Genomic DNA, 23,913 nt, shown 5'->3' with positions numbered 1-23,913 from the left:
ATATACCTTTGTTGCAAAGTTGCAGATAGTTATATGCAATAAGCATAAGCGGAAAGTGTAACCTCTCGAAAGAGCTGTTTTTCACTCCTGCTCCAGAGCGTCGGCTGCGGGGTCATTCCGAAAAGCTCTACCTGCGGCGATTTCATCTCAATCGAAGGAGAGGAGCTTTCTCCGTCCGGGTTGCGGATCCGTGGAACAAGCTGCCAGACGAGATGGTGAAGATGCCGACGACCGCTTTGTTCAAAGCCTCCCTGGACCTCAAGTGGCCTGAACTCTTTACATTAACACCACCCTGTACTTAACTCCATGTCTCCCTACATGGCCTTGCTATTTGCTTTTGAGCCAAATTAACTAACTAACTAACTAACTAACATAAATATGAGTTTGTACTGTTTATTGCTTGGTTATGGAAGTTGAACATTTTAGCTGAAGGTAAACATCAAAAAGCTATACAATAGTATATTATCATGTGGTGTCTACTGAACATAGCTGGATAGATAGCTACAATGATATAGTGAGTGATGATGATTACAACTATGATGTGGCCATCACTGCCAATATTAGGTGTGGCATCAGGTTAAATCAAATAACGAGTGAATTGATCTAAGGGTGGTTAATCTGCATTACTCTGTGAGGAGCATAGGGCTGGCTTCTCTGATGTATATATTCCAATGTATATATTCCTCCCTGGTTTATTGTAGAATCACTCCTTTTTGCCAGCTGAGTGGACTGGAACAATGTGAGATGAAGTGTTTTGCTCAAGAACACAAAACATCACTCGATTCAGGAATGGAAACCACAATCTTACGATCAACAGTCCAACACCTTAACCACTAAGCCATCCACCTCCACAAATGATCTAAGACAGCTTAGACTTATTGAATTAAAATAAATTATTGAAAGAAGTCTGATCCATATGGAAAGAATGAAGATATCACAGCGACTATTGTAATACAATAGAAGCTAGTCTGACTCATTGCAATCATAGTATAAAAAAAAGAGGAAGTATTTATGAAGTTGTGGTGATGGAGTGATCATTGGTAAAGAAGAGACTCCAAAGTTACTGTTGATTAACCATTTTGTTAGTGTATTTCTGTTGAAATACATTACCCTTGAATAATTTTTTAAATAATGAAGAATTTAGTAAAATAGCTTCGTTGTTATTAAGCTGGTGTTTGGAATATAATTTTAATGGATGGTTATGATTTAGGTCACTTTAAAACACAAAGTTTGTGACTTCGAAGCAAGTTTCAGGCTGGTTGGTATCAAAAGGGTTAAATAAATATGTGCAAGCACTTGGAATAACATTAGATTAAGGTAATGATGTATATGAAGTAGTATAAAAAAGTTCCTGGACTAGTTATGTTTAGTAAAAAATAACTTACCTAAGTTTTAACATCATCTTTGAAATTGTCACCTTGCATGGCAATACATTAGTCCTAGTGTTCTTGCCATTTTTGGAGTCTGGCCTGGAAGGTGTTTACTGTGAGTAGAGGACCTTCTGTGATTCACTCAGGATCTCAACAACAGTGTTGAAACAGCAACGTTTGAGCTGCATTTTCATCTTGAGGAAGAGATGGACTTCCGGCGAATAGGTTGGGTGCAGAAGCAATAGCATGTTGTTTTTGGCAAGAAATTCACAAGTGAGGAGAGCTGGGTGACAGGGTTTATTGTTGCGAAGAATAACCCAATTCTCTGTGCTCCACAGATCTGGTCGCTTTCGCCAAATGTCCTTCCTCAAACACTTCAAGACATTGCAATAGAACTTGATTGATTTGACCCCAGGGGTCAAATTCTCGACGCACAATGCAAATGTCAAAAACAAACTGATGAGCATGCTGTTGATTGAGCTGTGGCTTTGTTGAGCCTTCTTCGGTCATGGCGGTAAAAGCCTCTTCCAATGTGATGACTGCTGCTTCATCTCAGGGTTGTATCTGTAGACCTAACTCTCATCACCAGTGATGATCCTTGACATGAAAGATGAGTCATCAGTGGCACACTGACGAAGATCTTGTATTGTTCTTTCTGCTCAGTGGTCAGCAGGTGGGGGGAGAAACTTGGCAGAGATAGGCTGCATGTTCAATTAAGACATTAGGATTGCCTGCACAGATATATACAACAGACCAACAACATCAGCAATGTCATTGATTGTCTTCCAACAATCTTCATTCACAAGCTGATGAATTTTCACCACATTTCTGGAGGTGACACTTGTTTCAGGTCTTCCAGATCACTTATCATCTTCCAAGGATGGTCTTTCGCTTTTGAAGTGACTGTGCTACTTGAAACATTGAGTATGACCCCTTGCCTTGTTGCCATAAGCTTGTTGAAGCATGCTCAATGTCTCTGCCGCAGACTTCCCAACTTTAACGTAAAATTTCACGTTGATTCTTTGTTCTAACTTCCTGTCCATGACAAAATGGCAGGCTACAGCATACATATGGTCATAAAAACACAAATTTAATTACTTGTGGAGTAAAAACAGTGATGTCACTCAGCACACTGCCTCATGAAGGTCACTGCTGGCTCTCACTGCACACACAACTATATGCTGGCATCTGTTGGCGCGCTACAGAACCAGTCCGAGAACTTCTTGATACTACAAAAGCTGAGCTTAATCAAAACTTTCATTGCAATATAGAAATTGGCAAATGCTTTGTTGACTGATTTCTGTGTTAAAGACTTAAAATGTCCAAAGGTACTCATCATCAAGGAGGCCAAACCAAGCTGAAACACCAGTGTCTGATGATCTGTTCACATTGTTCTTAGTGAGCTCTGTTTTTGACATACAAATGTCTCTTAATAGAAGCTTCTCTGAGATAAAATATTACAACTATAGCTGCACTATTTTACATTTGTTTTTATTACAAATGCTATATTCATCATTTGTTAATCCAATACTATTTTAGATGCTTGTATTAATTTAATTTAACTTGGCCAGCTTTTGTACCAATCAATAAATATCTTGTTTATTGATTTCTATATTGGGACTAAACTGTCAACTTAGTGCAGAATGTCTGGGTGTATTTGTCACTGAGGAGGCAAAATGAAGCTGTAACACTGGTGTCTGATGGTCTGCTGATATTATTCATAACAAGCTCTGTGTTGTAACACAAAATCTCTTCCGAGAAGTTTCTCTGAGACAAAATGTGACAGTGTCAGTCTATATTTGTGTGTGTGTGTGTGTGTATATATATATATATATATATATAAATGTTATATACATCATTATATATACAGTACAGGTGTGGCTGTGTGGTTAAAAAGTTTGCGTCCCAGACACATGGTTTCTGCTTCAGCTTCCCTGGCAAATGTCTTCTATTAAAACCTTGTGCCAACCAAACCCTTGTAAGTGTATTTAGTTGATAGAAACTGAAAGAAGCCTGCCATGTGTTTGTGTTTTTGTCTTTTGACACCATGCCATAGTTTTAAATGAGCATCACTGTCATACAGGTGGTGTCCTTCATTCCCAGTCTTCTCTGGATCTCTCTTTCCATAGTTGAATAGAGTGATTGTGCAATTCACCAGGAAGTGGAAGGAGTCAACATCACCTCATCCTGGTCAACCAGAGCCCTCTGATTCGACCTTTCACTTTGTTAAGAGAAGTGTAGAGGATAATCCTCATTGCAAGGCCTCTGACATAACAGAACAAGTTGATGTCAGTCCCAGAACAGCCATTAGGTATCTCCACAAACTTGGCTACTATGACAGAGCAGCAAGAAGGAAGCGACTTCTTTGACCAGCCAATATCAAGCAGAGAAAAGACAGTACCATTGAGATGGTGGAGAGGTCACTAGCATTTTGGGACACTGTCATATTCTCTGATGCGTCCAGATTTGCTGTATTTTCTAACAGTGGTCAAGTGTGGGTCTGGAGACTCTGTGATCAAGAATTTGACATGAAAAAATTGTGGCCAACAATAAAACACAGCAGCTATTCTGTGTAGGTCTGGGGAGCAATTTGGAGCAATGGTTGACCAGAGCTGGTGGAGTGTGAGGGGAACATAAACTCAGATAAACATATTTCCATGTATAGGACTCCTTCCAATCTTCTCCAGTGGTGAAATGTTTAAAGAAGACTATTTATGGAAGATGGGGCTCCTTGTCACATAGTTAAAAAGACTCAAGACTGGTTGGATCAGAATTATATTAAAAAGCTTCCACGGCCAAACCAGTCACCAGATATGTATCCTATTGAACACCTCTGAGGCATAATGGTCAGGACACTTTGTAAAGAGAACGATAAAGCATCCCCCAAACCAGATCTTTTGAGATTACTGCATGAAACCTGGCAAAAAATTCTTCAAGAGAATATTTGTCATCTGATCAGTAACATGCCTAATAGGGTCCTTGCATTGAAAAATGCAAAGGGCATGTCTACTAAATATCAGATATTCACATTATAATACTTAATAAATAATTTGAATGTATAATTTCAGATTTAAATAAATTTTAACGATTATAAGAGTGTCTGTACAAATACATATTCTATACGGCTGCGGGGTCATTCCGAAAAGCTCTACCTGAGACGATTTCATCTCAATCGAAGGAGAGGAGCTTTCTCCGTCCGGGTTGCGGATCCGTGGAACAAGCTGCCTGACGAGATGGTGAAGATGCCGACGACCGCTTTGTTCAAAGCCTCCCTTGACCTCAAGTGGCCTGAACTCTTTACATGAACACCACTCTGTACATAACTCCATGTCCCCCTACATGGCCTTGCTATTTGCTTTTGAGCCAAATTAACTAACTAACTAACTAACATATAATGTATAACTATATTTTTGTATTTGAATTTTCATCATTACCACCGTCTTTATTTTAGTGCCCTTTTTCCATACCAACCTGTGTTTAACAGGTCTGCTGTATGGCATACTGACACCTGTTATTATTCCTTGTTACATTATCTCTGATACTTTCTGACCCGACTATCTCTTTTCAGGCCTCTATCAGTCTTCATCTGCCCTGGTACTCTCCATTTCAACTTTAACCTTGACAGCTTGTCGATTTTGTCTTTTATATGGATTTTGTAATGTTCAGTAACTAAATCATCTTCATCTTCTTACTGTATCTATATTATATTATGTCACTTTTTATTTTCAGGGTTACTTTAAAGTACTTGATGATGCAGATGAAAAAGTTCATTTAGCAAACCATATACATGACTTAGTAAGTGAATTTTTTCAGTCTAATTGTAATTACCTCCCTTACTTGTAACCATGGACATTATCTTCCCTACAACAGTTTGCCAAACTATTTTAGTTATTTTAGTTAAAGAATGAGTTGTATTTCAAACATTAATTTACTTATTGTATATAAAATTTAATTGGAGGACATGTTAACCTCGTGAAGGGATGGTTGCATCCAAGGAAATACTTGTTCAATACCTAGTATTGTTGAGGAATGAAATTCCTTTAAAATTCCCAATAGGTTAAAAGAAGAAAAGAAAATGGAGATAAGGAAGTTAACAATTATTTATTATTAACAAATTGGTCATCTTCGCTTCTTACAGACTTTTCAATGATACTCAATAGTTTAATTACAAATTTGTTTATTAAATTTGCATTTACCAGAGAGAGAAAAAAACGATGTTCATTGGGATGTTATATGTGGATCTATCAATTCATTTCAGCAGACTCTGCTGAAATATATAAATAACATCTTTAAGCATACAATTTAATGTTTCATTTTTCTGTTTGCCTATAGTTTATATTTGAAAATGTCATAAAGGTAACACTGCAAAAGTACTTGCAATCAAAAATATTGTGTATTTATATAAGAAAATTTAGGAAAATATCAACCAGATACAATAGGTTTACTATATTTGACAGGCGAGCTGGCAGAAACGTTAGCACGCCGGGCGAAATGGGTTGCCGTATTTCGTCTGCCGCTACGTTCCGAGTTCAAATTCCGCCGAGGTCGACTTTGCCTTTCATCCTTCCGTGGTCGATAAATTAAGTACCAGTTACGCACTGGGGTCGATGTAATCGACTTAATCCCTTTGTCTGTCCTTGTTTGTCTCCTCTGTGTTTAGCCCCTTGTGGGTAGTAAAGAAATATATATTTGACAGGCTAAGGATGAGGCCTGTTGTATATGTACTTAAAACTCCTGTATATTTATGCCTATTATCCATTCATCATCACAGATTAACTTCTTCACTGTGATTATCAATATTAGCTTCATTAAGATGGCAAGCTCCAGAATTGTTAGCATGCCAGACAAAATGCTGCTATGGCGCAGGAGTGGCTGTGTGGTAAGTAGCTTGCTTACCAACCACATGGTTCCAGGTTCAGTCCCACTGTGTGCACCTTGGGCCGACCAGAGCCTTGTGAGTGGATTTGGTAGATGGAAACTGAAAGAAGCCCATCGTATATATGAGTATGTGTGTGTGTCTGTGTTTGTCCCCCCAACATCGCTTGACAACTGATGCTGGTGTGTTTACGTCTCCGTAACTTAGCGGTTTGGCAAAAGGGACCGATGGAATAAGTACTAGGCTTACAAAGAATAAGTCCTGGGGTCGATTTGCTCGACTAAAGGCAGTGCTCCAGCATGGCCGCAGTCAAATGACTGAAACAAGTAAAAGGGTAAGCATTTTGTCCATCTCTATGTTCTGAGTTCAAATTCCATCAAGGTTGACTTTGCCTTTCATCCTTTCTGAGTTAATAAAATAAATACCTGAGGAACACTGGGATGGATATAATTGACTTCTCCCCTTCCTTGAAATTGCTGACCATGTGTCAGAATTTGAAACCAATATTAATTAGCCTTCTTTGTAATAATCAATATAAATTTTGATTGTAATTGTCATACAGAGGTATCAAGCTGTTGGACCAGGTGATGAAGGTTACGGAGAGGGTCATAGCCCAACTAATTAGAGAGAGAGTTAGTTTAGATGAGATGCAGTTTGGGTTTGTGCCAGGGAAAAGTACTACTGATGCTATATTCCTAGTAAGGCAGCTGCAGGAGAAATACCTAGCCAAAGATAAGCCCCTGTACCTGGCTTTTGTTGACATGGAGAAAGCCTTCGACAGGGTCCCCCGATCCCTTATCTGGTGGGCAATGAGGAAACTAGGGATAGATGAATGGTTAGTGAGAGCTGTGCGGGCCATGTACAGGGACGCCGCTAGTAGGGTGAGGGTTGGAAATGTGTACAGTGAAGAATTCCGGGTAGAGGTAGGAGTCCACCAAGGCTCAGTACTCAGCCCCCTCCTATTTATCATAGTCCTCCAGGCAATAACGGAGGAATTCAAGACAGGATGCCTTGGGAGCTCCTCTATGCTGATGACCTTGCTCTAATTGCTGAGTCGCTATCAGAACTGGAGGAGAAGTTTCAGGTGTGGAAACAAGGATTAGAATCGAAGGGCCTCAGAGTCAATCTAGCTAAAACCAAAGTCGTAATCAGTAGGAAGGTAGACAAATCACAAACACCTTCAGGTAGATGGCCCTGCTCGATCTGTAGAAAAGGTGTAGGTAGAAACTCTATAAGATGCACCAAGTGTAAGCTATGGACACATAAGAGATGCAGCAATGTCAAAGGAAGGCTAACTAGGAAGATGGTTTTTGTATGTGGCAGATGCTCAGGAACAATAAACACTGAAAATGCTCTGAGACCAACTTCCGTCACTTTCCAGGGAGAAAAACTAGAAATAGTTGATAGTTTCCGTTACCTAAGTGACCAAGTCAGCAGCGGGGGCGGGTGTGCTGAAAGTGTAACTGCTAGAGTAAGAATAGCTTGGGCAAAGTTCAGAGAGCTCTTACCTCTACTGGTGACAAAAGGCCTCTCGCACAGAGTGAAAGGCAGACTGTATGATGCGTGTGTACGAACAGCCATGCTACATGGCAGTGAAACATGGGCCGTGACTGCTGAGGATATGCGTAAGCTCGCTAGAAATGAAGCCAGTATGCTCCGATGGATGTGTAATGCCGGTACTCACACTCGGCAGAGTGTAAGTACCTTGAGAGAAAAGCTGGACCTAAGAAGCATCAGTTGTGGTGTGCAAGAGAGACGTTTGCGCTGGTATGGTCATGTGGCGAGAATGGATGAAGATAGTTGTGTGAAAAAGTGCCACACCCTAGTGGTTGAGGGAACCTGTGGAAGAGGCAGACCCAGGAAAACCTGGGACGAGGTGGTGAAGCACGACCTTCGAACTTTAGGTCTCACTGAGGAAATGACTAGAGACCGAGACCTCTGGAAGTGTGCTGTGCGCGAGAAGACCCGGCAGGACAAGTGAGTCCATAACCCGTGGCCTTCTACATGGGATGGAGCCAGCCTACGTATGCATACCTTCCCTTCTTGGGACACAAAACTCTACTTGTGAAGACGTGATGAGGCAAGTGAGGATCAGAATCGAAATCGATCAATGGAAATTGCGGATGTGCTACCAGTGCCGGTGGCATGTCAAAACTCTGCTTGTGAAGACCCGTTGAGGCAAGTGACGATCAGAATCGAAATCGATCAATGGAAATCGATCAATGGAAATCGATCAATGGAAATTGCAGATGTGTTACCAGTGCTGGTGGCATGTAAGAGAACTTTCCGTTTCGCGACCGTTGCCAGCACCGCCCCGTTTCGTGTCCGTTGCCAGCCTCGCCTGGCCCTCGTGCCGGTGGCACATAAAAAGCACCATCCGTTCGTGGCCGTTTGCCAGCTCTGTCTGGCACCAGTGCGGGTGGCATGTAAAAAGCACCCACTACACTCACGGAGTGGTTGGCGTTAGGAAGGGCATCCAGCCATAGAAACACTGCCAGATTTGACTGGGCCTGATGAAGCCTTCTGGCTTCACAGACCCCAGTAGAACCGTCCAACCCATGCTAGCATGGAAAGCGGACGCTAAACGATGATGATGATGATTATACATCTATACTATAATTGTCAGTAAATATATCTTCACTCTGTTTACCTGTATAAATCTTCAATACTGTTATCACTATATCTAATATAATTGTCAATGTAAATATCGAACATTATGGAAATCTGGAGACTATGGCTTCACCTTTCATGCCAACTGATGCTTCTGTATTCTGGGAATTATTGTTGAATCAGACAGTTTGGGCTCAGTGAAATAGATGATGTTTCACTAACAACCTGTCAGGTTCTTAGTAAACATAGTTCAGTTTGATGCCAGTATAAGTAGTAAAGGTGTGTTCTATCTATGTCATCACCAAGCTGGTCATCATCATCATCGTTTGACGTCCACTTTCCATGCTAGCATGGGTTGGACGATTTTGACTGAGGGCTGGCAAACCAGATGGCTGCAACAGGCTCCAATCTTGATCTGGTAGAGTTTCTACAGCTGGATGCCCTTCCTAACGCCAACCACTCCGATAGTGTAGTGGGTGCTTTTTACGCGTCACCGGCACGGGGGCCAGTCGGGCGGTACTGGCAATGACCTCGCTCGAATCTTTTTACACGTGCCAGTGAAGCGACGTTGGTAACGATCACGCTCGAATGGTGCCCTTTTACGTGCCACGTGTACGGAAGCCAGTTGGCTGGTCTGGCAATGATCACGCTTGGATGGTGCTCTTGGCACCCTACTAGCATAAGTGCCAGTAAGGCGACGCTGGTAATGATCATACTCGAATAGCCACTCTGTCAACGGTCACACTCGTATGGTGCTCTTTGCATCCCGCTAGCATGGATGCCAGTCATTGAATTGATTTTGGTGTAAATATCTATTTCTTTTTACTAGAATTGGTGACATTTTACCTCTTACTTGTTACAGTCATTGGACTGTGTCCTTGCTGGGACACTGCCTTGACGGGTTTAGCTGAACAACTTGCTCCCAGTAATTATTTTTAAGTATGATACTTATTCTTTCAGTCTCTTTTGCTGAACCACTAAGTTACGGGCATATAAGCAAATTGCCAGTTGTCAAGCAGTAGCGGTGGGGAAACATGCAAACACACACATACACACAAAGCTTCCACACAGTTTCGGTCTACCAAATTCACTCACAAAGTATTAGTTAACCTGGGTCTAAACACTTACCCAAGATGTGTGCAGTGCAACTGAACCCCAAAAATATGTAATTGTAAAAACGTTGATTTTTCCCTAATTTCTTTCCTTTTTCTCCAACGTTTTCCCATAGTTGTATGATTTGGATGGTTTATTCGTTGAACCATTTGTTTGCACTGTGACATGGGAATGGAACCTGTTTTACTTTTTTTCTCTTTTTTTTTTCTAAAAAATCTCTTTCAATCAGGCAAACTGGAATAAGCAGAGTTAGGTATCTTGTTCTGGTACACGATCTACTAACAGTAATAAGATATAAAATTTCGATCACGTTGTCAGTAATCTGTTACTAAACCTCAGCTAAGATATTTCTTCCAAATTATTGATTCCATGCGATTGTCTTATATTTACTTTCTTTCATTGTAGGTTGATAGGCACTTAAGAAAATTAGATCAAGAATTATCAAAATTTAAGATGGAGCTGGAAGCAGATAATGCTGGTATTACAGAAATTTTAGAAAAAAGTAAGTTTCTTTTAATACAAATTCCTCATTTTGATTTTTCCAAAACTCTTATTGTTTTCACATATTTTAAATTCAGAGAAAAATTATGAAGCTCCTAAAATGCTATTTTCTGTGGCTGGTTTTCTCAGGAACTTTCTTTGTTACTCTTTCTTCTCCTACACTAAATATGTTCAGTCAGCTATACACCTATCACTCAACTTCTACTTGCTCTTCTTCTCCTCTAACCTTAATCCTATCCCTGTAAATCAGCAATTTCTAACTAATGGGTTGCGTTATAATTTTACTTTGAATTATTTTGATTTCTAAAAAAAAAATCACACACAAGAAGAAAAAAATAAATGGAAATATATCCTTAAGAAAAGTATCAAATGTTAAGTGCATCCCATTGGAATATGTAAAAGAAAAAATAACAAAAGGTTATTAATTTGTCATGAGTTGTGATGGTCAAAGATTGGACTCATGCTGCTATCGTCTGATTGCTCAGATAGGACTTGTGTATTTTTGATTTTTGTCTTGTTTTACATTCGGTTTTTTTTTTTGCTTGCATGGATGAGGTGATTTATTTCTTACAACAGTTGTTTCTATTCTCACAGCTGGATGATGTCCTTTCTGTCACAAATAGAATTAGAACCTATGTTTTATGCCCAGTCAGAAGTTATGTGCTTTTCTCAGGGACATAGCATATTTAACTTTTCTAGAAGGCTTTTAACTTGTGACTATCAAAAGGTCCAACACCTTAACTCTTTACATAATTTCTGGACCTCTTATAAACATATGGCTTTGTCCCTCCCTATCATAGTCAACCCCAAACTAAATTGACAAAACTATACAATGGACTGCTGAAAGGTTCCTGGTTTTGGGTAAAAGAAAATACAAGAGGATCGGTTAATTATGATTTTATTCAACATATTCCCATCTCAGATTCACACACTTATTGCAGTGGCTTTGTAAAAGAACTCAGAAGGGATATCCTTAAAGCCAGCAACTTTTCAGTAGCCCCTTGTATATTGCCAGCAGTTGAGATAGGCCATTTGGATCTTTCTTCAACATTTAATTTCAGAAATTATACTCCAGTGTTTAGTTCAGTCTCTGTTAGAATTACAAATTAGGAGATAAGTTTGACGACCAATAATGAAATCTTTACAAATCATCATAATCTCTTGTACAGCATGATTTAACCCTGCACAGTCCCCACCCTCCCACACACAAGATACTCTCCTTACTATCAACCATCAGTAGTCACATTAAAGAACCTCTATACTGTTCCTCAGCCTGCTAGAAATAGCAGTCTAATTTCTCTTTAATAAGACTCTACTATCTTAAGGGCACATTAGATAATATATTCTTAGATGTTCCCTTAAAAGATGAAATGGTCACAGCTGGAGTGCCTTTGATTAAATGTTTATCAAATCATGGTTGATTTGGGCCTAAAAGAATATAATTTTTTTTTGTGTGTTGATTACTGTAAGATCAGTGGAGATGGCCATATCAGTTGGAAGCTTAGCTATCTGCACTTTATATTGGTTGGGGGCTAAAATGTTCTGACTTGTAATTCACATCAGTGTTAACTTTGCCTTTCATCCCCTTACATGTATAAAATTCAAGTATCAATTATATACAAACATCAGTTTAATATAATGTAACTCCTAACTAAATGTGATGAGTGCCTTTTTTCTTTTGTTTGTCCACCCACTTGTGTGTGTGTGTGTATATATATATATATATTTGCGGTCTCATCAATAAGTTTTCGGACTGTTGCCATAGTAATGAAGCTAAAGCATGCAGAGTGAAGCCACTTGAACTCTGTTGTGCATGTGCATTAAGTTTCTAGCTCACTTCTGCAGATTACAGCAGTGCTTGGAAGGAAGGTATGCAGCATGTGATTGTCACATTGTCTATAACAAAGAAAGTTGCTATGGTGATAGCTGCTCAGAGGCCTATGAAAGTTGCAGAAAGTCTATGGAGAGGAGTGTATGAGTGGTCCAAGTGTTTGCAAGATGGCTGAAAAAATGTCAATGTTGATGAACATTCTGGGAGACCCACAATCAGCAGAACTGAGGAAAACATTGCACTTGTGTGTGCAGCTGTGATGGGAAATCGTTGAATCACCATCCATGAGTTATCATCAGGGGATGTGCAGATAAGTTACAGTTCAGTTCAGTCCATTATCACTGAAGATTTGGGTATGAGATGTGTGTCTGTCAAGGTTCTGCCAAAACTGCTTTCAGCTGACCAAGAAGGACATTCGGGTTTCAGTTGCACAAGATCTCCTTGGTTGTGCTGAAAACATTGCAAACTTTGTGTAGGCCTCTGAGCAGGTATTACCAAGCTTTTGACAAAATTTGATGTAGATTCTCTACTCAACTTTGTCATGGACAATGCGACAATCACATGCTACACACCTTCCTTCCAAGCACTGCTGTAAACAGCAAAAGTGAGCTGGAACATTAAAACTTAGTGCACATGCACAGCAGATTTCAAGGCCAATCTATGTCAAGCGACTTCACTCTGTGTGACAACAGTCCGGATATTTATTGATCAGACCAGGTATATCGATAGATTTACCTCTTGCTATTATCAATGGAAAAATCTCTTTGTGAATCTGAACATTTGTTTATTGGAAGGAAATTTTTTTCTTTTTGCAAAAGAATTAGAGACTTATCAATGACCATTCTGCAAGTAAAGATACTTATTTTCATTTTAGCAAGCTGAAATTATTGGAATATTTTGTTTTGGAGATTGATAGGATGGGAGATATTTCACAGGAAAATTAACTCTAGTTCGTTTCATTTATTCATATTTATGTCCACTTTTTCCAAGCTAGCATGGATTAGATGGATATATTAGCGAGGCATTGTTTTATAGCCGAATGCCCTTTCTGTCTCACTAATCCTTACCTTTTTTTTAAGTAAGAGATCCCTTTATTTTACATGTCTTCAAAGGTGCAAAGCCAGCAAACAACTTGTTGATGGGAGAAATGACAACATCAACACTTGTAGCTTGTGATTTTCAGAGAAGTGCTAATGTAAACGAATACACACACAGACGCGCGCGTACGTACACACACACACACACACACACACACACACACACAAACATGTGACAGGTTCCTTTCAGTTTCCATCTGCCAAATGCACTCGTAAGCCTTTGTTAACTGAAGGGTATAGAAAAGAAGACACTTGCCCAATGTGTTGCACAGTGGGATAGAACTCAGAACCACAGGGTTGGCAAGCTCATTAACCACTCAGCCATGCCTGTACCTACTGTCTACACGATAGCACACTTGTCATCAATGATGGGAACCTCAGTTTAAATGCTCTATTGTTTTTGTTTTGGGTTTTTTTTTCTCCCCTGCAGTGTTTCTCTATATTAAGTATCTGTTGTATCTCTTGCAGGGTCATTAGAATTAGATACTCCTCAACAGAGTCAGAATCGTCCAGATAGTGAGTATTTCTTGCATTCTAGATGATATGACACTCTTATAAATATGTAGATTAACCCTCTTAAAACCATTGCTGCTGGCATGAGTGATTTTTTTTTTTTTATTACCCTTCTTGAAAAGAAAATTTAATACCACAGTTTGCTCTGGGTTTGTAGTATATAGGCTTGCTTTTAAGTAGACTTCTAGATATGGGACATGTTATATGAATAATTCTGACCTTACCTCTACTATAACTACCATCCTTTAATATCACATGTTCACACCACTATCACCTACCTCTGTTCTAGCTACCATACACAGCCATCCTCGGATCATATCATTACCACTTATCTCTGTTATAGCTCCAAAGTAAGGATGGAACCTCTACATTGCTACTTGACCTGCTAGAAGTAATCAACCAAATCTCCCTTAAAATATACTTCCATATTGGTCAGGAAGAGAGACACTGTCTAATGTTGCTCTAGAAATAACATCTGATAAACCGAGGGCAATGGTCATAACACTTTTGATTATGGTTTGCTCATTCAGAACTGATTAGGGTCTAAACAACTCCATCTATTATTCATTACATTTCTCTGTATCTCTCCACATGGGCCTACATTGTTCCTACATATGTTATTGGTAATTGCTTTAATTTTCTCAATTATGAACATAATGTATTGAAGCTGTTTCCTTACCACCTATGGGAACATCATCACTGTTACCAACATACCATCATCATCTTCCTCCTCTTCTCCATCATCACCACCATCATTTTAGCTTCCAATTTTCCGTACCGGCATATGGTGGACAAGTCTCAGACAGACCAGCGTATTGGTACTTGTCTTAGATATTATATCATCTTGTCAGTAAACTACAGCATCCTGAGATCCAACCTCACCTCTGCTCCTATGCCTTTTCCTTCTGCCTTTGACTGTCAGCACATGGCAGTTTTATAACTGACATTCATCACCCATTCACACAGTGTGCTTGTGCCTGTGACTGACCATCTGAATCTGTAATATAAGTTTGATTCCTGCTTTAGCTATTCTTCTTCACTGCAATTTCCAGCCATAATCAATGTAGTTTCTTCCAAGATGTTTCTTTGTTTTTAATTCAACACTTTCTTACATGAAGACAAAGCCTTCAGTGATGATTCAAGTTTCCATTTATTTACATATATGAAATAATTCCAAAAAGTAAATTTCCAGCGAGACCATCAGTGAATTATCCGTTAGAAGGTTGTAAGTTAGAGGAAGCCTTCAATAACGACTCAACAGCTAATTAAATATTTGATGTTTACATTTATTTCATGTGGAACATGTATCATCATCATCATCATCATCGTTTAACGTCCGTTCTCCATGCTAGCATGGGTTGGACGGTTCGACCGGGGATCTGGGAAGCCAGGAGGCTGCACCAGGCTCCAGTCTTATCTGGCAATGTTTCTACAGCTGGATGCCCTTCCTAACGACAGCCACTCCGTGAGTGTATAAAATGAATAATTCCAAAGTTAATCAGTGAAGTGAAGTACCAGTTAAGAGGCCATAAATATGAAAACAAAACACCTTGATACACAAATAATAATAGATTGAAAATAATGATAAATTTGTATATGGGTTTGAGCATTTAAGTGGTCAACATGGTCTTGCTGCCGTTGTTTTAGTTTCAACAATCTCTAGTTAATTCCTTTGCAAAACTGGTGCCACATGCAAGAAAAATTTAGAATATTCAATCCAGGCTTATAAAAACTCTGAAAGGGAAACTGTTAGCTGTTGACTAAAATACGATAATGATGCTATAACAAATTCGCTTTGATGAACTTGTCTCACGCAAATATATTTCTATTCTGTTTCTGCCAGAACGTCGTGTTATAGCTGCATCCAACCCTTCCCAACCATATCACAATGACAAACAGACCAGTACAGAGCGAGTTCTATCCTCACTTGCCAATGAAGTGGCTAAAGAGAGTATAGGTCAACGTCGTACTAATCCAGCTTCTAATTCATCATCATCATCTGTGAATTCCTTTAACTCAGGAGGAGGAGGCAGTGGTAATCCAGCAGGTATCACCTACAGCTTGGGTAAGTTGAAAAAAATGGATTCACTTTTTTATTCTCCCTCTTCATTGTTCAACCCTTTAACATCTTTTCACCCTTCAGCATTTACACCAGCCGTATATGGCTAAAAGATTCTGATTTATACTCAAATAGGCACAGGAGTGGCTGTGTGGTAAGTAGCTTGCTAACCAACCACATGGTTCCGGGTTCAGTCCCACTGCGTGGCACCTTGGGCAAGTGTCTTCTACTATAGCTTCGGGCCGACCAATGCCTTGTGAGTGGATTTGGTAGATGGAAACTGGAAAGAAGCCTGTCATATATATGTATATATATATGTACGTGTGTGTTTGTGTGTCTGTGTTTGTCTCCTTAGCATTGCTTGACAACCGATGCTGGTGTGTTTATGTCCCCGTTACTTAGCTGTTCGGCAAAAGAGACCGATAGAATAAGTACTGGGCTTACAAAGAATAAGTCCCGGGGTCGATTTGCTCGACTAAAGGCGGTGCTCCAGCATGGCCGCAGTCAAATGACTGAAACAAGTAAAAGAATAAAAGAGTAAACTGGCCAGATCTGCCCCCTTGCATCAACCCTACAATATCATTCCAAAAATTTACCTCATCAAAATCTGAAAGCTACATAATAACGTGTGATTAATTAACAAACAATGTGAATAAATAAGCATTACTTCTAATGGAATCCTCAAACTGGTCAGATCTGGCCTCTCACACCAACCCTACAATATCATTCTAAAAATTAAGTTACTTATCAAAATCGCGAAGGTACAAGATAATGCATGATTAATTCAAAACAATCATCATTTAACATCCATTTTCCATGCTAGCACGGGTTGGACAGTTTGACCGGAGCCTGGGAAGCCAGGAGGCTGCACCAGGCTCTAGTCTGATCTGGAAGTATTTCTACAGCCAAATGCCCTTCCTAATGCCAACCACTCCACGAATGTAGTGGGTGTTTTTTTACGTGCCACCGGTATGGGCCAGAGGAGGCTGGCAACGTCCACGATTGGTTGGTGCTTTTTACATGCCACTGACACGGACGCCAGTCAAGGCGGCGCTGGCATTGGTCACGTTCGGATGGTATCTTTTACGGGCCACCGGCATGGGTATCACAACTACAATTTCCATTTGATTTTTATTTTGATGTTGATGTACTTGACTCAATAGGTCGTGAATAAATCAGCATTACTTTTAATAGAGTAAGATGAATGCTGAAGGGTTAAATGACATGAGTGTTTATTATATATTTCTTCCCTAATATCGTAGTTTGGATGGTTTCTAATGGTAACCTACTCAAGGAATGCTACTTACCATACACACTAAACACATAACTTTGTGCTTCTCTACTTCATAGAAATATATAAAATCTAAAATTAGGAGGAAGAAATATTGCAGATTTGATGAGATTTAAGATCTGTCATTAAGTAACACCAGTTGTTCGTGATGTCACAGCTTGTGAAATCATGTGTGTTGGGTTTAATAATAATAATAATAATAATAATAATAATAATAATAATAATTGTGTACAGTGCTCAGGTGCACTACAACTCATCTAAAGTGTATATATAATCAGGTGTAGTTTCGGCGGATTTCGGAAAGCATGAGGGCCTTAAAGGATGCAGTGTCATGGCAGTCAACAACTGATGCAGGCAGTTTATTCCATGCTTCAGCAACTCTGAGCGTGAAAAAATGTTTCCGAAAGTCATGGGAGCTGTGTTGTTTTCTGACTTTGTAGGCATGTCCACGTGTGTTAGACACATGGAGATCAAAAAGGTGTTCAGTGTTGTTGTTGGTGAGGTGGTTGATAACTTTGTGGGTGTTTACCAAGTCCGTCGCCTGACGCCGGAGCTTCAGTGAATCCATGCCCAGGGAAACAAGGCGCTCAGAATATGGTAGGTGTCTGATGGAGGGTATGCGTTTGTATTGAATATGAAGGACAATTTTAAAGTCATCACTATTGGCAGTCTCATAGCTTTTCACTTCAATGCTTCTCTATTTGGAAGCTACAGAATATGGTTCCACTGCTGTGTCTACTATTACTCTTAGATGTCTAAACAGAATCCCTGATAATCATTGTTCACCCAAGTCTCAATTACATATTTCAGTGTCAGGCATGTGACATGTGAGAAATGGAAGTTTTAATTGGTTTAAGAGGATGTGATTGAAACTAATGAATCAACTAACTGAAGATACTTAATTGAAAACCTTAAATTACTCTTCTATTTCTCTACAATAGTCTTTAGAATTAATGTATTTACAAATTTATGTAATATTGTGAAGGGTTATTAATTTGTTGGCTGTGCAGTATTTGGTGTGCCAGCTGTGTGGTGGGGTGGTGTTTGATGAGTGTTGTCTGATGTGTTGAGTGTCTGATGTCTGTGATATGTTGGCTGTGTGATGAGCTGACTATAATGTCTGATATGTTGGCTCTGGTGTTTGATATGTTGGCTTTGTGGTGTATGAGGTGTTGACTGGGTATTGTAAGAGGTGTTGAGTGTGTGATGGCTGTATGTTGGCATTGTGGTATTTGAACTAAAGGCGGCGAGCTGGCAGAAACGTTAGCACGCCGGGCGAAATGCTTAGCGGTATTTCGTCTGCGTTATGTTGTGAGTTCAAATTCTGCCGAGGTCGACTTTGCTGTTCATCCTTTCGGGGGTCGATAAATTAAGTACCAGTTATGCACTGGGGTCGATGTAATCGACTTAATACCTATGTCTGTCCTTGTTTGTCCCCTCTGTGTTTAGCCCCTTGTGGGTAATAAAGAAATAGGTATTTGAACTATTGGCTGAATGTTATCTAATGTATTGGCAGTGTTTTGTGTAATGTGTTGGACGTGGTATCTGATGTGTTTTCTGTTTGGTGTTTGGTGTTTGATGTTGTCCATGCCTCTCTTTCAGGCCATATGGGTGCAGGAAGCAATGCTGCTATTGCTGCTGCTGCATCTCAAGCTATTGCTGCCACACAACAGGTAAGTCACTTACTCTTTACTCTGTCTTCATATTACACGGCTACAACTTTGCTCTGCTTAACTCAAAACCTTCATACATCTCGTGTTTATCATGCTTTACAGTTAAACATCCTTTACCTCTATCATTTTAGGTAGCTCTCACTGGAGCTTGCTAATCCTCAGATGTTGCTTAGCAATGACATAATCATTTGAGTTCTATCTTACCACTGCTCACATCAGTATATTAGTTCTAATTAGGATTTAACAATGTTTTACCTTTTAGCTTTATGCCCTGAAATATAAGTGTATATATGTGTATGCATTGTTTTGTCATTTGAATGCATGCAGAACAGCAGTGAATTCAGAAACTGGGGAAACCATGCCAGAGTAACTGTGATCTGAAGACCCCTTCTTGTCACATATTCTAAAGATTGCATTAATTTTTTGGCTGTGTAATTAAATCTCCTGGTCATTCTGCAATGATGTTTATTATCTACAAAAGAGTAAAATTTTCAGTATCTCTAGGTACAGTTTTCTTATCCACGACTTGAAGTAGTTGATACTTGCTCTGTAAAGAAATATTTGATAAGATATTTGGGGAAAATTAAGAAAATCAGAAAAATTGCATTTTGTAAATTGCCTCCACTTCTTACATCTTGTTTTTGTTTTTAAAGCTGTTGGGTAAAATCACTTTTTGCAGTTAACAATGATAAAACTTTGAGTAGATATACCTGCTTTCTCCATTCAAAAGGGTTAAAGGTACAAGTGTCTGTGAAGTTCTAAGTTTGTAGATAGTTCCATTGTTCAATTAAATGTAACATTAATTCATCAGTAACAACAAGGGAGATGATCGTATGAATGACTTGTGAGAAATGTGCAAGTCACATAAGGCTGTGTTTATCAATCAACAACATACTCAGTATGCAGAAATGGTGTATTGCAAACTATGGGTACACAAACAGCTGACAGAAAGAGAGTTTATATGTTGTAGATGCACAGGAGTAGTTAGCGGTAAGAACACCCCATAAGCTTACTAAAAGTATATGACTGTTTTCTGTTTCATGGGTGAGCTAATCAGCAATGTATAAAGGGTTGCTGAAATGTTCCTGACTTTAAAGAGTAATGCAAAAGGCCTGGTTAGAGGCCCAATCTTCCAAGTTCTTTTACAGGGCTTAGAAAAACTGAAGGACTGCTGCAATACATGTGTGAGTCTCAGAGGGGAATATATTGAACAAATTCATAATTAACTGATCCTCCTGTATTTTCTTTTACCCAAAGCGTGGAACTTTTCAGCACCCTCTTGTAGGTGGGTGTTCCCAAGGCATAGCAAAAGTAAGGCCTAGAAGGAAAAGTGCAGGGAACTAACATCTCTCTAAGTAATGTAGGGTTTATCTCTCCAGTGCAGGGGTCCTCAACCATCGGCCTGCACATAAAGAATAGATTTAAAAATTTTATTTCTTTCTTGTCGATATATGATGGTATATACCGGAGTAAACACATAAATGTGAAACAAGGTGGAAAAAAGAGTACTCAAATACCAGTGGTAGAGTAATATGCTTTATTTAAAGCAGCAGAAAATTCAACAAAACCTGTTACTCTGAGTTTCACATTCCCATTCGTCGGACAGTTCATCATAGATATATATCGTTTGAAATGAAATTCATTTATTACAAAATATTTGAAAAATAACAGAGCTAGCATTTATATAATTGGCCAAAATTATATGGAAGTGGTTATGAATGTAAAATTGAAAATGAATGAAAAAAGTGGTGAGTTAAAAGGTAAATAACCTCTTCTGTTGAAGTTTACCTGACTAGAATACTTGACATTCTGTGTCTGAGTATCACTGTACTCCGTTAAAACAGTTCTTTTTATTTTACTTTTGACATTAATTTTCCCATCAGCTGATAGAATCATTAGCATGCTGGGCAAAATGCTAAGTGACATTTCATCCATCCTTACATTCTGAGTTCAAATGCCACTGAGGTTGACTTTGTCTTTCATCCTTTTGGGGTAGATAAATTAAGTACCAGTGAAACACTGGGCTCAATGTAATCAACTACCCCCCTCCTCACAAATTTCAGGCCTTGTTCCTTTAATAGAAAGGATTATTACTCTTTTACTTGTTTCAGTCATTTGACTGCGGCCATGCTGGAGCACCGCCTTTAATCGGGCAACTCCACCCCGGGACATATTCTTTTGTAAGCCCAGTACTTATTCTATCGGTCTCTTTTGCCGAACTGCTAAGTAACGGGGACATAAACACACCAGCATCGGTTGTCAAGCAATGCTAGGGGGACAATTATTATTATTATTTTTTTTTCTTTTTAAATTATTAAAATACTTAGATTTTGCTCCATGCAACTTCAAGTTTTGTAGGCTTCTAACAGAAATCCAACTCATTCAGTTGAACAAAATAGGTTTCTGTTAGAAGAAGCCCACAAAACTTGAAGTTGCATTGAGCCAAATCAATCTGTTTTAAATAATAAAACATGTAATTCCTAGTAAATGTGTCGAGTGCCCTTTTCTTTTGTTTGTCCACTCACTCTGTTTGTGTGCGTATGTATATATATATATATACATGCACACATATATACACACACTGGACTACCATTATCCAATGTGTCTATTTTTTTTTTTAAGACAGTAAGGTGTTAACTTATGAAGTGACACTGTTGAAACACCCTCACTAGCTCATTCTGTACATATGAGTCTGTGATGATTTATTTATTGAGGCAAGATTTTTTTTTTCTTAAAACAACTGAATAGGCGCAGGAGTGGCTGTGTGTTAAGTAGCTTGCTAACCAACCACATGGTTCCGGATTCAGTCCCACTGCGTGGCATCTTGGGCGAGTGTCTTCTGCTATAGCCCCGGGCCAACCAATGCCTTGTGAGTGGATTTGGTAGACGGAAACTGAAAGAAGCCTGTCGTATATATGTATATATGTGTATATGTATGTGTGTGTGCGTTTGTGTGTCTGTGTTTGTCCCCCTAGCATTGCTTGACAACCGATGCTGGTGTGCTTACGTCCCCGTCACTTAGCTGCTCGGCAAAAGAGACCGATAAAATAAGTACTGGGCTTACAAAGAATAAGTCCCGGGGTCGATTTGCTCGACTAAAGGCGGTGCTCCAGCATGGCCGCAGTCAAATGACTGAAACAAGTAAAAGAGTACATCTTTCTTAGCACATACTGTTCACCATCCTACTATGATGCAGGAGTGGAAACTGGAACATGAAAAGCCGTATGCTTTGCTCAGGGGTACAACAGAATAGGTGTAGTAAGATACCCAACTAGTCTATACCATCTTTGATTTTCTTGTAGAATAAGGGATGATTCTTGAATCATTTCCCCAGATAAGTTTGCACACCTATTTCATGTTGTCCAAATATTTTATACATCCTGTTTGATATCTACACACAGTTTTTTTGTTACTGAGATATTGAGTCCACATATAAATATACAGACATACACTGGTAATTCTGTAGACTTTGCTTTATGGCATGATCTTAAAATAATTTTGAATGAAGAAGAGCTTATATGTATTTTTGTTACTGTTACAAACCTTGACAAATATCTCTTTTATTTGTGTATTTCAGATGGCACAGGGTCGCCGTACTCCTAGCATGAAAGCCAGCATTGTATCGATGAGCAGGCCAGCTGATATTGCAAAGGAGCTGTCATTTGGTAAAGAAATTGCTTTCAATTCCAGTGCTAATTGTACACCTACACCACCAGTAGTAGAAACTGCTCCGATTAGCAGCGGAACTACTCCAAGGGCGCCACGTTCAAAGAAGTAAGTCCTTTCAGTTTTAATTAGCTATTACAGACCACCACCATCGTTATCATTATCATCATCAACAACAGCACTAGTTTTAGGTTTAGACCTGGCTTGATGTCTTGTCTTACCTGATTAGATGTTCTTGCTAACCCAAGCAGCTGGGTATGGGTAGCATGTATCACAAATGGGACTATATTTCTCATCCAAAGCACCATTTGCTACAGCTTGGTGAAGCTTCAAAGAAAGATGGTCTATGGTGTTGATTGTATTGTATTTTAGTCCAATACATCATCATCATCGTCGTTTAGCGTCCGCTTTCCATGCTAGAATGGGTTGGACGGTTCAACTGGGGTCTGGGAAGCCAGAAGGCTGCACCAGGCCCAGTTTGATTTGGCAATGTTTCTACGGCTGGATGCCCTTCCTAATGCCAATCACTCCATGAGTGTAGTGGGTGCTTTTTACATGCTACCGGCACAGGTACCAGACAAGTCTGGCAAACGGCCACGATCGGATGGTGCTTTTTATGTGCCACCGGCACGGGGGCCAGGCGAGGCTGGCAACGGCCAACTTTTATTATTCTTATACAGAGTTGTAGAGTCTATTAGATAGAATAGGTTATTCCAGCTCTACCATTGTTCTTTAAGATCTTACATTTATATACACTCAAAACACAAACCATTGTTGACTAAGTCAATTAGTGTTATATCTGTGGAGTATATATAATGACTTTGACAAAATTCGAACTCCTGACCTTTGAATCAATTATCCAGTTCCTGAACCAATTAGCAACCATAGACCAAAATGTCACCAAAGGCTCATAGAATGGACCAAGCAAATGTCCTTCAGTACTCTGTTCTATTATTCAGTATCTCCACCTTCACCCTACTGATATGTTAGTAGAAGGGTGGTGTTAAAATCAAAATGACACAAGCCACTATTAATTGTGTGTGTCTCAGTAATCTTAATGGACCTATGTTATATTACCAAACTGTCACCCTTAGCTTGCTGAGCTTGCTAATAATATACTCCTTGATTTTTCTAAGTAGCCTTTATAAAACTCATTAATGGTCTTAATTAAGTTAGCAAAATTTTTGATAGTAACTGAGTAAAACCAGAAGTAAATTTTCAACGGTGTCCATCGTAAAACTCATTACTATTTCACCCCAGCCATGCTAACATATCTTGTATAATTTAACTCTTTCACAGTCATCTTAACTTTA

General features: G+C 39.3%; 1 protein-coding gene across 3 annotated transcripts in view; it reads left to right on the top strand.

The window, feature by feature from the left end:
* Positions 1-23,913, top strand: part of LOC115210350 (inhibitor of growth protein 3) — a 50,187-nt gene that overhangs the window by 9,823 nt on the left and 16,451 nt on the right. For 2 of the 3 annotated variants that reach the window (XM_029778892.2, XM_029778891.2), the window contains exons 4-9: positions 5,100-5,165; positions 10,375-10,471; positions 13,867-13,914; positions 15,755-15,976; positions 18,864-18,934; positions 22,512-22,708. In XM_029778892.2, coding sequence (XP_029634752.1) covers positions 5,100-5,165; positions 10,375-10,471; positions 13,867-13,914; positions 15,755-15,976; positions 18,864-18,934; positions 22,512-22,708 — 701 coding nt within the window. The remainder of the gene's footprint in view (positions 1-5,099; positions 5,166-10,374; positions 10,472-13,866; positions 13,915-15,754; positions 15,977-18,863; positions 18,935-22,511; positions 22,709-23,913) is intronic. The other variant, XM_029778893.2, reaches the window with a different exon arrangement.

The sequence above is a fragment of the Octopus sinensis genome, linkage group LG4, assembly GCF_006345805.1.
Source record: "Octopus sinensis linkage group LG4, ASM634580v1, whole genome shotgun sequence".
Classification (NCBI taxonomy): domain Eukaryota; kingdom Metazoa; phylum Mollusca; class Cephalopoda; order Octopoda; family Octopodidae; genus Octopus; species Octopus sinensis.
The sequence above is the reverse complement of the archived record's forward strand: the minus strand, read 5'-3'. Positions and strand labels throughout refer to the sequence as shown.